Source organism: Peromyscus eremicus, chromosome 5, assembly GCF_949786415.1.
Source record: "Peromyscus eremicus chromosome 5, PerEre_H2_v1, whole genome shotgun sequence".
Lineage (NCBI taxonomy): Eukaryota > Metazoa > Chordata > Mammalia > Rodentia > Cricetidae > Peromyscus > Peromyscus eremicus.
In genome coordinates this window covers 117,624,254-117,637,680 of record NC_081420.1, presented here as the reverse complement: position 1 = coordinate 117,637,680, position 13,427 = coordinate 117,624,254, and the positions used below count along the sequence as shown (strand labels likewise).

Genomic DNA, 13,427 nt, shown 5'->3' with positions numbered 1-13,427 from the left:
AGAGTCAGCAAGGCTGTAAATAGTGTTAGTTTATCTTTTTCTTGTTGGGGATTCCACAGGCAGCCAGGTCAGGGTTGATGCTAACATTGTGTGTCGGATCCTGCTTTCTTGGGCCTGGCTTAGTTTCTCAGGTGTCTCAGGCTCACGGTGCCTGCTCCCATTTTCCTGATAGTTACAAACATTTCCAGAGGTTGCTCACACTGGCGCATCAGTGTTCACAGTTACAGCTGGTCTCATAGGGCACATTCACATCTTGAATCCATGTGTTGATGCTTAGGTGGCTCACTACTGAGAACTAAGGGGTCAGGGAGCAGCAGGGAGCTAGGTGGAGATCAACAGGCCATTCTTACTGTTTCCTTTTCTAGGCAGATATATACACTGTCTCCCCCTCCCTCCCAATTCACAAAAAGGAAGCTTTGAATGTTTTCTTTGATAGAGAGAAACATTTAAGAGCATGTGCTAAAAGACCATTAAATATACCAAAAGAAGTAGAAAGTTGAATGGATTTTTGTAGGATTCTTAGAACTAATAATTAAAAGATATAACATTCAAAAGTGGGTAAAAGTTGTTTTTCTAGGAAAATACACATGTGCCATGTGCATATAAGCACACAAAAAGATCTTGAACATGATTAGTTACTCGGGAAATGCAAGTCAAAACCACACTGAAGTAATACTTGATGTCCACTGGGACAGCTGTATTAATGAGGTATATAGCAAGTGTTGCCAAAGGTGTGGAACCATGGGAGCCTCATATGTTAAGATGGGATTATGAATGGTGTAGCTGCTTTGGGAAACAGTTTGGTAGCTCTTCCAAACATAAAGCATTACATTGCCACCTGACTCAGAAATTTTACATTTGTATACATATATGTCCATGTAGTTTATAGGTGTATATACATATATTTGAATGTAGTAAAACATATGTCTGTGCAAAACATTCAAATGATTATTCATGGAAGCATATTCATGGATCATAGGATCACCAAAATAGGAATTGAATGTTTCTATGTTGGTGAGTGGGCAAATAAACATGGTGCATTCCTACAGAGGACAGTGGCATCCAACTAGAAGGAAGAGTGAGTGTATGTTGGAGTGTTTGGAACTAACCTTGAAGGCGCTCGAGTAAAAGAAGCCTGTCATAAACTAACACGCATCATATAATTCCACGTGTGCACATGTCCGGAGCAGAGCCGTCTGTTTGGATAAGAGCAGAGTAGGGGCCGCCTAGGTCTGGGGGCTGCACAGAAATGGATGCCCGCTGGGGACAGAACTGTTCCTCATGCATGATTAACATGTTTTAAAATTGACTTTGGTGATGTTTACACAAGTCTGAGATACTCACAGTGAATGAGGTTTACGCTGTGAATTATGTCACAGAAAAGCTTCAAACACAAACAAGGGGCACAGCCGCAAGTAAAGGACCGTTTTAAAGTGACTCTAAACACGGCCTTCCTTATGCCAGCCGCATTTCACATACCACGGACTGTGAATGGTGAGGTCACTCTTGGTTCTGGAAATAGACTTTAATAGTTGTTTGGTTCAGCGCAGGCCGCAGTCTATCAGGAGATGTAACTTTCTTCTATGGAAGACACTTACCCCCCACCCCCACCTCAGCGCTTTGATTCTGTAGCTTGTTGGCATGTCTCCCATGTGCTGTGGTATACTGGGGCCCTCCCTGTCCCCTCACGTCAGCCTGATAAGTAATTACTCTCCTGACCTTTCTCTGGCACATCACATTCAGGATGTGCTTCGGGATGCTTCTGCTTTGCTAACCCATTGCTGTAGACTTTGGTACTTGTTGTGGTTTTACGGAGTCCTCGTGTGTCACCCCTGAAAGTAGGGTGAGGTGCTTCTTACCTGTGTGATTACCTGTTCAGGTTTTAGTTCCTCTGATCAGTGTGGTGGTTTCCTGCGACTCTGAAGCATTAGGTGGTGTGGAATGCTTGTTCACCAGCGACTGAGTCGTCCTCCGATTGAGAGAGTTAGAGCGTGTTTCTTCTAGACGTTCATACAATTGGCTTGAACAGTAGTGAGAATGCTTGTGTTACACGTCCCGTGGAGTAGTAACTGTTAGCATCATCTCACCCAGGCTCATGCACAACCGTTAGTTGATCTGAGGGTGGGGACGAGCTAAGAGTAAAAGAATAAATTGATGAAAGGCCAGACTTTCAGCAAATGTGCAGGGTAGGAGGGCTTCTAAAACTTCGCATGGGAATGGAGACACTTTAGTGGCTTAGGCTAGGGGACCAGTCTTACTAGAGGATTTTTTTTTTTTTTTTTTTTTGGTCTTTTGAGACAGGATTTCTCTATGTAGCCCTGCCTGTCCTGGAACTCTGTAGACCTCTGTAGATCAGGCTGGCCTTGAATCAGAGAGTTACCTGCCTCTGTCTCCTGAGTGCTGGGACTAAAGACGCATGCTGCCACACCTGACTCAATTCTTTTCTTTTTTTTTATTCTTGTTGAAGTGAGGTTAGCATTCACAGCGTTGCAAATGCTATACAAGTGCTTTGCCATTGAGCCTCTATGCTACAACCCTGGTGTTCCCCCGACCTTTTCTGAGACAGGACCTTGCTGAGTTGCCCGGGTTGTCCTCAAACTGCTCTTCCTATGTACTCCTGGAGTTACAGGTGGATACTGTTGCATCCTGCTGAGAAATGATGTCTAAATACATTCTTTCTGTGTTGGAGACTAGCTTTGGGCATGCTATACATATGGTCTATCAGTGAATGGCACTCTTAAGTCCTAAACTGCCTTTTGCAGAGTAGGTAATAGTTGGGAAACTCAGAAATAGAAGTCCAAGGCCAAATGAGTCACGGGAGGTGCCGAGCTGAGCCCTGCCGGTCAGCAGTTCTCAACGTGCAGTGTTGTACATTTGGCTGCGTCTAGAGATACCTTCAAACTGATCAGTTTGTGTTTGAGGGTGAGGTAGAGTTTCGAGGAGGGTTGGGGGCAACAGTAGGTGGTGGTTGGGGGTTAGTGGATGGTGGGGGAGAAGGTAGACCATTGCTGCAGACATCTCATGGGCAGAGGCTTGAACCGCATCCAGATGCACGCTGCCATCTGTTCAGTACACAGTGGCATTACAGTTGAGAAGTTGCTGCGTTTGCTGAGACAGATGCCAACAATGTTTGCAGGATTATATTGTTTCATGTCAATATATGTATGCAGTATGTATTTCATTAACAGTGCAGCTTCACTTTAATTTGGCTACAGTACAAATAATGACTTAAAGGCAAATGGCGAGTCTTACAAAACGTTTAAGTTCCTGTTTAGAGAGACTAAGAAAGCTAGTTATTTTTTTTTTAAAAATTCTTTGCAGAAGGTAGAGCACGGACCAGGTAGAACTAGGAACATTTCCTGTGCTGAGGCTTCTGTGCTTTTCAGGGTATACAGTTTTCTACTGAAAGTGATGTTATTGATAGTGGGGCATCGATAGCCATATTTTTGATTCTGGTATTTAAAAAGGAAATCCGAGTTGACATTAGTATGGGGCTAGTCTTGAAATGTGTGCTGAAGGGCAGTGCCATAGGGGATGAAGAAATGATTGGCTTTGTGAAGAAAGCATTTAGCACCAGGGTTTTATGGGGACAAGCTTTCATTTTCCGTTTGTGAGGTAAACACCCACAATGGGAGGGGCTTTACATACTGTGGCTATGACTCCTTTATCAAATATAAAAAAAAAATCACTGGTAGAACGTTCTACTCTATGAGATCTTTGTGTATACCAAGTTCAAAAGGAGCTTTCTGTTTTAACAAGTGGAAACCGCTGTAATTCATGTACAACTTGCAAAGATTTGGCAGTGCTATGGATGATAAGAGTCCTATTTATTTTTCTCATACAGATAACTAGTATTTCTAGCACCAAATGTTGGCGTAGACTTCAATTGGATTTAACTCTCTTGATTCTGTTTTCAGTAATGCTTTGGCTAGGTGTGGGTCAGTAGTGAGGGACAGGGACACAGATCCATGCTGTCACCCTTAGCAGTCTGAGGAGCTCCCCAAGTCTCTCAGGGACCTCAGCTCAGCCAAGCCAAGGATTCGTGGCTTTGACCCAGAAAGGAATCTCAGGACTAGCCAACATGAAGCGGAATCATTCCATTAAAAATAGAAATGTGCACAAGGAACAAAAACACGCCCAAGGACATGGGTGCAGGCTTCTGAAAGAAGAGTCTCAGTTTATTCAAAGACATTTTCTGGGGCTGAACAGATGGCTCAGTGGTTTAGAGTAGAGAAGACTGGGTTCAGTTCCCAGCACCTACATGTCACAACATCTGTAGGTCCAGCCCTAGGGAGTCTCATGTTCTCTGCCAGCTTCTGAGAGCACCTGGCATGCCTGTGGTGCACATACATACGAATAGGCAAACATAACAATAAAAAAGGAAAAATTTAAATGTATGGGTCAGAGAAATAGATGCATAGGAAAAGTGTAAGATGTACCCAGGTATACCCAGGATGGGCTCTGGAAGGAGAGTCCCAGTTCAACGTCCTCGCATTAGCTATCTGTACCATTTTGCTGACTCTCAAGTTACATCCCATAAGATTGCTCAGGACACCCCCACCCCAGATGTGAAATTATAGGGTGGCTCCAGGGTTAACTTGGATGGAATTAAAGTCTGATAACAAAACCAGGAGCCACTCAGGGTGCACAAATGGACAGGTTGTCAGCTGCAAAGGGAGAAAGGCTTCACCAAGCTGGTAATTGTGCTAGAATGCTTGTTTCTCAGCTAGTGGGATGCTTCAATTAAATTCCTCTCCTGCCTCAGTTTCCCCTTCTGAGATTTCAGTCTTTGATCTTAGGGATTGTTGAGGACAGAGGATCTGGAGAAGAAGATGTCGTCACCTAATACATCAAACTGAACACACAGTAAAGCATAGAGTAGTTTGTTATAATGGAGAGTGGACCCAGAACAGCAGGACCTCTGCACCTTTCCTTGAGGTACCTTGCAGCCACAATGCTAGCAAGCAGCCAGAATTCAATGCAGAATCAGGAATTCATTTAATTTGGGTGTAGATCAGAGGACTGAGGACACCATGCCTGAGCACTTGCCCGAGAGCATGCCTCGAAAGCCACCAGGTCTTGTAAGATAGTTGGGGAGTGTGACTTCATGGTCTGTAAAAAGAACATACTAATAGTTACATACTGATACCATGACAAAACATAAAAGAATGATTTTAAGAAGGAATCCAGTGGTGGAATAAATTGAAAGGAAACAGTGTGAGTCATTGAGTGTGTCAATGGGATCAGAAAAATGGTAAAGCAAACAGCAAAATAAGGTTGTCATTATCGAGACACTTGTGAGTAGGAGTTACCCTTGTACTATGAAGTCCATTTCTTGATTGAAGGGAACTCCTGAGCTTTAATGTTTTAGTAACACACCCCTCTCACCCAGTATTCTGGAGGTGAATCATAGGGATGGTTGTACAATAATGTATTTATGTGTAAAAACTGCCTAGATAGCAAATTTTACATTATATGTTTTTTATTGTAGTTGAAATTAATGAAAACATTTAGTCCCTGTGATCAAGCGTCTGGAAACAGAAGAGGAGGTTTTGCGTTGGCACTGGTGACCTGATGTTTTCCTGTTGTCTTCAGACCTGGCGTCCCCTTGACTGTGCAGGCGTTTTCAGAAGAGGAGAGGAAGCAGTGGCTGGAAGCTCTGGGTGGAACAGAAGCTGTAAGAATATCAGAGCTTTATTTCCAATCCGTACAGCGGACTTGGTCCATTTCCAAGTTACCTTTGTTTTGATAACTAGTGTTTGAGAACAGTTCCTTGCTGGACTGGTGCTTAAACTCATCTGGGAGCCATGCAGCACTCTAGTCGATTGTCTTGGGCGGCAATAGTGTACCCACGGCTGGGGCACTGCTCATTTTCAGTTCTGGTCCTCCTAGACTGTGTCCTTCTGATTGACTTTGCTTTGAAGGAGTCAGCAAAACTCTCAACTTCAGTTCTGCCTGACAGTTTTGGGTGGCAAGTACATTGAGGGACTGTCGTGTAGTGTAGCTTCTGGAGATGGGGCGGTAAGTACGTGGCAGCTGAGAACCACTGCCCACGTGTGCCTGATGTTTGATGGTGTATAATAGTATAACAGTTTCTACTTTGCAGTGTAGAGTAGCCTTAGAGACTGGGCCTCTGTATTGATATTGTTTCAAAGAATAGACTAAAGGTTGTGGCATGGCTTCCGAGGCACCTGAATTCTGTCTGGTGGCACTCAGTTCCAGCACTGCTTTCTTTGCTGTGTGCTGCTGGAGTTTGGGGCTCAGAATCAGGCAGATCATGTACTGAGTTGGGGGTTTAGTAAAGACAACTTCAGGAAAAAAAAATCACAGATGCACATGCGGTATGCCGCCATGTAAAGTGTTAGGTAGGAGTCTTAGGAAGCTGCTGGAGCAGGCACCACCAGGCGTACCAAGCGATTTTGAAGATTTAGGAGAAAGGATGATTTTGGAAGAGGGGTTCTATACAGTAGGGACGGAGGCCTCAGAATACAGCTTTATAGGGAGTAACGCGGTACTACTTTAGGCCAGTTGGACTACGGTGAGCCCAACTGCAAACGCGTTGTCAGAAGTGTAGGGAATGAGAGGCTGGCGGGTGGTGTGGGTGTGGTGGTCCTGACGTGTCTGAAAATGAAAGCCTGGCTACTGTGTTCTAAAGCTTGATGCTGTTTAAGAGAATGTATCACCCTGGAAGAATGACCCAGAATTAGATTTGTGTGTTGTCTTACCGTATCTGAGCTGGATTCAGACTCTTTTTTGTTGTTGTTTCCGGGTTGTTGTTTTTTTTTGTGGTAAGGATGGAATCCAGGGTCTCACTGTGGTGAGCATGACCTCTTTCACTGGGATGTACATGGCTTTCATTCTGTTCATGCTTAATTAGTTCTTAGAAGTGTTAGCTGGGAGTTTTGATAGTGGCCTGGAGAGGTGCTCCAGGGGTTAAGAGTGCACACTGCCCTTGCAGAGGCCGACACAGATCCCAGCACAGATCCCAGCACCCACGTTGGTCCGCTTACCACCTGTAACTCCAGCTCCAGAGGGTCGAATGCCTCTGGCTTCCGCAGACACCTAAACTCACACACACACACACACACACACACACCCCTACACACAGATACATAATTAGAAAATTTTCTAAAGAGTTTTGAGGCTGGCCAGTGGTGGCGCACGCCTTTTAATCCCAGCACTTGGGAGGCAGAGGCAGGTGGATCTGTGAGTTCAAGGCCAACCTGGCTTATATAGAGAGTTTCAGGACAGTCAGGGCTACCGAGAAAGATCCTCTCTCCACCAATAAAAGAGTTTTGATAGTATGGAGATATAGTTATGCTAATCCTTTAGTCCTTTTTAGTAAAGACATTTCCTTAACCGTGATAATCTCTCAGAGCTTTAAGTAGTACTTTAGAAAGTGAACTTCCATAGCAAAGATACCACACAGTTGAATCTTTGAGAAAAGTGGGTTTCCAGTTTGGTTTAGTCTCGAACTCATGATCAGTTTGTCTTCCCCTGTATAGAACCAGGCCATTAACAGACAACAGCAAGAATGTGGAAAGACTGCTCAGTGATACGTTTGATGGGGACTATAAGGTGTAGCACACTTCTTACAGGTACTGTGAGCCTTGCAAATAGTGAGTCAGTGCTAGGATTCTGAGAAGCCGGATCATTTCGTGCTGGCTCAAACTATGGGCAAGGATCATCTTCTGCTGTCATGAATATCAGGAACAGTCAGGGGACAGGGAGCTAGACATTATTGGTTGGATTGCAGCAGTTTGTCAGCCTGTCTGTAAGGTGGAGCATTCCGTATACACAGACTTGTAACAAGTTCCTTAAAGACTGCACACTCTTTCATCTCATTTTGCCAGTTTGGCATGCCTCTGTAAGAGAAAAGTAGACCAGAGAAGTCCTGTTTGCCTTACTTACTTTTACATATAATAGCATATCATTAACCACGGACAGCACATCTCTCCTGCCTTCTCCTGCAGACTCCACACGGGGGTTTTCCCACACTGACTAGTTTTGACACCAGCTGGATCGTCCTAACAGTTCATTTCAACTCTGACACTGTTGTCTGGAGTGTTGGTGGTAGATCTTACAAGCTGGGCATTTGCATCTAGGTAACTGCCCCTGCTTGAGTTCTGCCAGTGACAAGTCCTGGTCTTTGTAGCAGTGTGGTGTGAAATGGGGATTGCCGCGCCCCCCTTCCTTGGGTGTAGTAATGGGCTCACAGTGCTAGGAGTGAAGGTACACTTGGCGGTGTCTTATGGAGCAGGCGCGCTGAAGCAGGGCGTAGGGCTGGGTGTAGTGAGGGTCAGTGTTGAAGAGCTCCCATGGGCCTGTGGGAGTGCCACCACCCCAGCGTTTGATGCCCTCTGGGGGAAGCTCATCAAAGCCTGTTGGTTGATCTTACAGAGTTGAAACTCATTCCTCAGGTGGTCAGGGGATGAGGCCAGTGCTAATTCTTTTCATCTTTATGCTACGTAGGTTTTGTTTGCTAAGCTGCTTGTTGAGCATAAATTCAGAGCTGTCCCAAAGGGCTCTTGAATAGCAAAACATTTCTATTAGGAAGTTCCAGGTGTGTGGGAACTCTGTTCTATAAAGCAGGGGCAAGACTAAATGTAGATTCTCTGTGCTACATTATCTAATATTGTTTATAAAATGGAAAGTTTGCATGTTCTTACTTGACTGACTCTTACTGATTTGCTGAAAGTGTTGTTTTCTCCCTCTTTCTTTTACCAGCTGTTCCATACTTTGAATAGAGCGATCCTCCCGAGACCAGAAGGAGGTAAGTGTCCATTTATCCTGTTGATCACCAACCCAAAGCTGTGCCTGGGGCTCCGTCTGCACCCTCTTTAACACTCCTAGGGTAGCCCTCATTGCCCCCTCTGAGCTTTACTGTGAGTTCTCCTCCACAGTCATTTCACTGTTTATGTCTACAGACATGAAGGATGATGGGAATGTTTCCAGGAGCCTTTGGAAGGGGCGCTCTTTGGCTCTCTACTTTCAGGCTTCCTCATCCTGTCACTTGTCATTCTAGATAGAGAGAAGTGGATTCTCTAGAACATAATGATGTTTGGTTGAGAATAGCTGGATGCTGCAAAGGTCCTACACGCTGTAGCAAACTATGGGCCTGTTCAGTAAGCGTGAGAAAAGGAGAACATTCTTAAGGCAAATGTGAGAAGAATTACTTCAGATATTTTGAAAAAATAATCCTTGGCCATAGTGAGTAATAAATAACAAGAGTGGCCCCAACCTGACAGTGAACCCCTAGTTGCAATGGCCACGACTATTTAGTAGCAGAGCTTTATTAGGAGGAAGCCTGGGAAAGGAGCACGTGCAGAGAGAGGGAAAGATGGTGGGGGGAAGAGACAGAATAGAAAGAGAGAGGGTGGGGTCTGAGTCACGGCTCTTTAAGGCACAAGTGGACCTACAGTGGGCCTACAGAGCTACACCACGCATGCGCTGACTGCGTGATCACTGCATGACCACTCCGCAAGCACGTAGTCACCAGCGTACACTGATGATGTAAGACGCAAGACCCTTTGCTTAACTCCTGAACTGTGCATGTGCAGCAACAATTACCATGCCTAAGAGATCCATGAAACAAAAATGCCTCTGATATGCAAGCCCCTAGCCAAGGACAGATAGTTCGTGAAAGGCTGGAGGCTATTGTTTATGGGCGATAACAAGCCACATGTTTTCACTCCCCTAAACAAGTTTATCTGACCCATCTGCACTGGATATGCTTGATCACATGTGGGCGGGAGGCTCACAGGCTGGAGGTATGTCAGGATGTGTGCTTGCCCCTGAGTGGACTTGATGGGAAGTGCAATGAATTATGGATTTTCCTTCTTAAACCATTACAAACTGTGATTCTGGGTCATTTCCTGGGACAGGGGGTATGAACCTGGCCACTTGACCAGTATTTAATTAAAGCTTGCTTCAAATTTGGCTTTAAACTGTGGTAGTAGGCTTAACAGTCACAGCAACAGGAAAAGAAACTGAGACAAAGACTGGTGTTTGTTTGACACTTAGTCCCTGGCTGGTGGCGCTCTCCGGGAAGATGGGTCACTGAAGTCCACCCTTAGGGTTTAATAGGCTAGCCCACCTCTCCCTTCTTGACAAGAGATCAGCTGCCTCTGGTTCTTGCCACCAGGCCTTCCTGGCTATGGAGGGTTGTGTTCCCTAAAACTGTGAGCAGAAATAAAACCTTCTTCCCATAAGATACTTGTCAGGTATCTCCATAGCAACAAGAAAAGTAACTAATACAGGAAAAATCATTCGAATCACCACATGAGTTTCTGCTTCACCTGAATTATTTCATTTTGTAAGTTATCTTCTACTATGGGCATGATTTCCCCTTCCACAGGGTAACTTCTCTTTTGGTCTTTTTTTTTTAATCTGCTCGGTGCCTTGGCCTGACCCAAGTACCTAAAACAACTAGACTACATTGTTCTAGAATATTAGTTAAAGATGTGTTACATATGTTTATGTTGTAAAACATTTGTTTAATAATGCAAAGATGTGTTGCGTTCTTTTATGTTGCATTGTCTAATTCCATGAAACTGTGTTACTTTGACTGTCTAAAACACCTGATTGGTCTATTAAAGTGTTGAATGGCCAATAGCTAGGCAGGAGAAAGGATAGGTAGGGCTGCCAGGCAGAGAGAATAAATAGGAGGAGAAATCTGGGAAGTGAAAAGATCAAGGAATGAGAAAAAGAAGAGGCCAGCCACACAGCGAGACATGGAATCAGAAGGAAAGAAAAGATATATAGAAACAGAAAGGTAAAGCCCAGAGACAAAGGGTAGATGGATTAATTTAAGAAAAGCTGCCTAGAAATAAGCCAAGCTAAGGCCTGGCATTCATAAGAAAGAATAATCCCCCGTGTATTTATTTGGGAGCTAGGTGGTGGGCCCCCCAAAGAGAAAAAAAAGAGTAAAAACAACCAACAACAGTACATGAATGAAACTGAGAAGGGACATGATTCCTTGAAAGTAACAGGAGGGAAAGGACAAACCATAGAGAACTAAAATTTCTGCGGGAAATTAATGGTCCAGTGCCTGTTCTCTACTGTAGAATTCCTAATATGCCCAGCAAAGTGTGCCAGTTAGATCTTCATCAAGTCAGTGTTGGTAAGAGTTGGAGGGTGGGGCTGGAGCCATGGTTCAGTGGTTTAGAGAATGTACTGCTCTTCTAGCAGACAAGTTCAGTTTCCAGCATCCACGTCAGATGGTTTACAAACTTCTCTAACTCTGGTTCTGGGGGATCTGACTTTGCCTCCAAGAACGTAATTCATAATACATATAATTAAAAATAATAAAAACTTAATCTTTGGGGCTAGAGATGGCTCAGTGGTTAAGAGCACTGGCTGCGCTTCCTGAGAACCTGAGTTTGATTCCTAGCAACCACATGGTGGCTGACAACTCTTTATTGCAGGATCTGATGGCCTCTGCTGTCATGCAGGCATACATGCAAATAGAGCACTCATATACATAAAATACACAAATAAATAAATCTAAAAATAATTGAAATCTTTTAAAGGAGAGAGATGGAGAAGACACTAGGCAAGAAGTGTAGAAAGAACAAGAAAATAATTAAAGAAGCTGGGTGTGGTTATTTTTCTCATCACCTCTAAGATTAACCTATGGACGGTGACTACTGTAGCATGAATCTTTTTTTTTTTTTTTTTTTTTTTTTTTTTTCCTTAAACTGCTCGGCCATTAGCTCAGGCCTACCATTGTCTAGCTCTTACTCTTTTTTTTTTTTTTTTTGAATTTTTTTTTCAATGCCGAATGCTGGTTATTGAAGGAGGGAGGAGGTCTTAAATACAAGCTTACAGCACAATGGGAGAACCCTGGAGGGCAGAAGTTCGCTACAGATGTTTTACAATCTTGTAGCATGAATCTTAACAGGTCTTATTAATAAAATCAAACCTGGTGCCAGTTATTGTGGTGAATGCTGGAAGATCAGAGAGACAGAACAAGTCACAGCTACCTCACCTCGCCAGTTCCTCAGCTGATCCTGTTTCCTCAGACTGGAAGACTCTGAGTCCTCATCAAGAATGAGTCTCAGCTGAACTGCTGCTCCAAAGCCTGAAAGCTTAACCAGCCAAATGCTTCTAGTTTCTGGTCCTCACGCCTTATATACCTTTCTGCTTTCTACCATCATTCCCTGGGATTAAAGGCTCGCTTTCTGGGATTAAAGGCATGAGTCACCATGCTTGGCTATATCCTTGAACGCATGGATTTCTGCCTCTGGAATGCTAGGATTAAAGGCGTGTGCTACCACTGCCTGTCCTCTATGTTTAATATTGTGGCTGTTCTGTCTCTGACCCCAGATAAGTTTATTAGGGTGCACAATATTTCGGGGAACACAATACCACCATAGACTATGGTAAAAAGGAGAATGATAGTCTTCCTGCCTCTTCTAAAATACCTCAGATAACCATGAGCTACCAGATCTCACTAAAACAAGATGTAAGTAAACTAGGTTTAGCACAGATCATTTGTGCTTCTTTATGTAATATAGTTTACAGACACTGTAGGAGGTCTTTTGCAAAAATACAACTGACAAAGTATAAGGCCTGGTTGTCATAAGAAACCACAATAGAGCTGAGTGTAACAGTGCACTCAGGAGGCCCTGCTCTCTGAGACAGAACCCACTAGCACCAATTGGACTAAGCTGCTCCCAAAGAAACAGAGCCCATCAGCACTGATTTGACCAAGAACTCCCAGTGGACCAAGACTATCAATTGGAACAAGAGAGGCACCCTCAGACACAGACACCACCTGCACTGAGCAAAGGAGAGATGAGTAGATTCCAGTGCAAAAATACAGGCAACAACATAAAGACCTATTTGACAGACACCATCAGAACCTGCAAGACCTGAACATACCAATGCAAAAGAAGCAGAAGAAATCAATCCTAAAAATGACGTTAAGAACATGATAGAGGCCTTTAAAGAGGAAATGAAAAATTCCCTTAAAGAAATGGAAGGAAAAACAAACAAAAAAATTAGAAGAAATCAAAGAAAGACAAGAAAAAGCAATTAAACAGATGGAGGAAACAGTTCAAGATTTGAAAATTGAAATCGAAACAATAAAGACGACACAAACTAGCCGGGCGGTGGTGGCACACACCTTTAATCCCAGCACTCGGGAGGCAGAGCCAGGCGGATCTCCGTGAGTTGAGGCCAGCCTGGGCTACCAAGTGAGTTCCAGGAAAGGCGCAAAGCTACATGGGGAAACAAGGAAACCCTGTCTCAAAAAACCAAAAAAAAAAAAAAAAAAAAAAAAGACACAAACTGAGGGAATGCTGGAAATAAAAATCCTGACTGAATGAACAGGAACTAACTATAGATGCAAGCATAACCAATAGAATGCAAGAAATGGAACAAAGAATCTCTGAAGTTAAAGACACAATGAGAAAATAGATGTG

General features: G+C 43.8%; 1 protein-coding gene across 1 annotated transcript in view; it reads left to right on the top strand.

Annotated features, from left to right (window-relative positions):
- LOC131911870 (rho GTPase-activating protein 10-like) overlaps positions 1–13,427 on the top strand; it is a 52,902-nt gene that overhangs the window by 24,736 nt on the left and 14,739 nt on the right. Inside the window, exons 7-8 of the mRNA XM_059264278.1 lie at positions 5,596–5,677; positions 8,728–8,773. Coding sequence (XP_059120261.1) covers positions 5,596–5,677; positions 8,728–8,773 — 128 coding nt within the window. The remainder of the gene's footprint in view (positions 1–5,595; positions 5,678–8,727; positions 8,774–13,427) is intronic.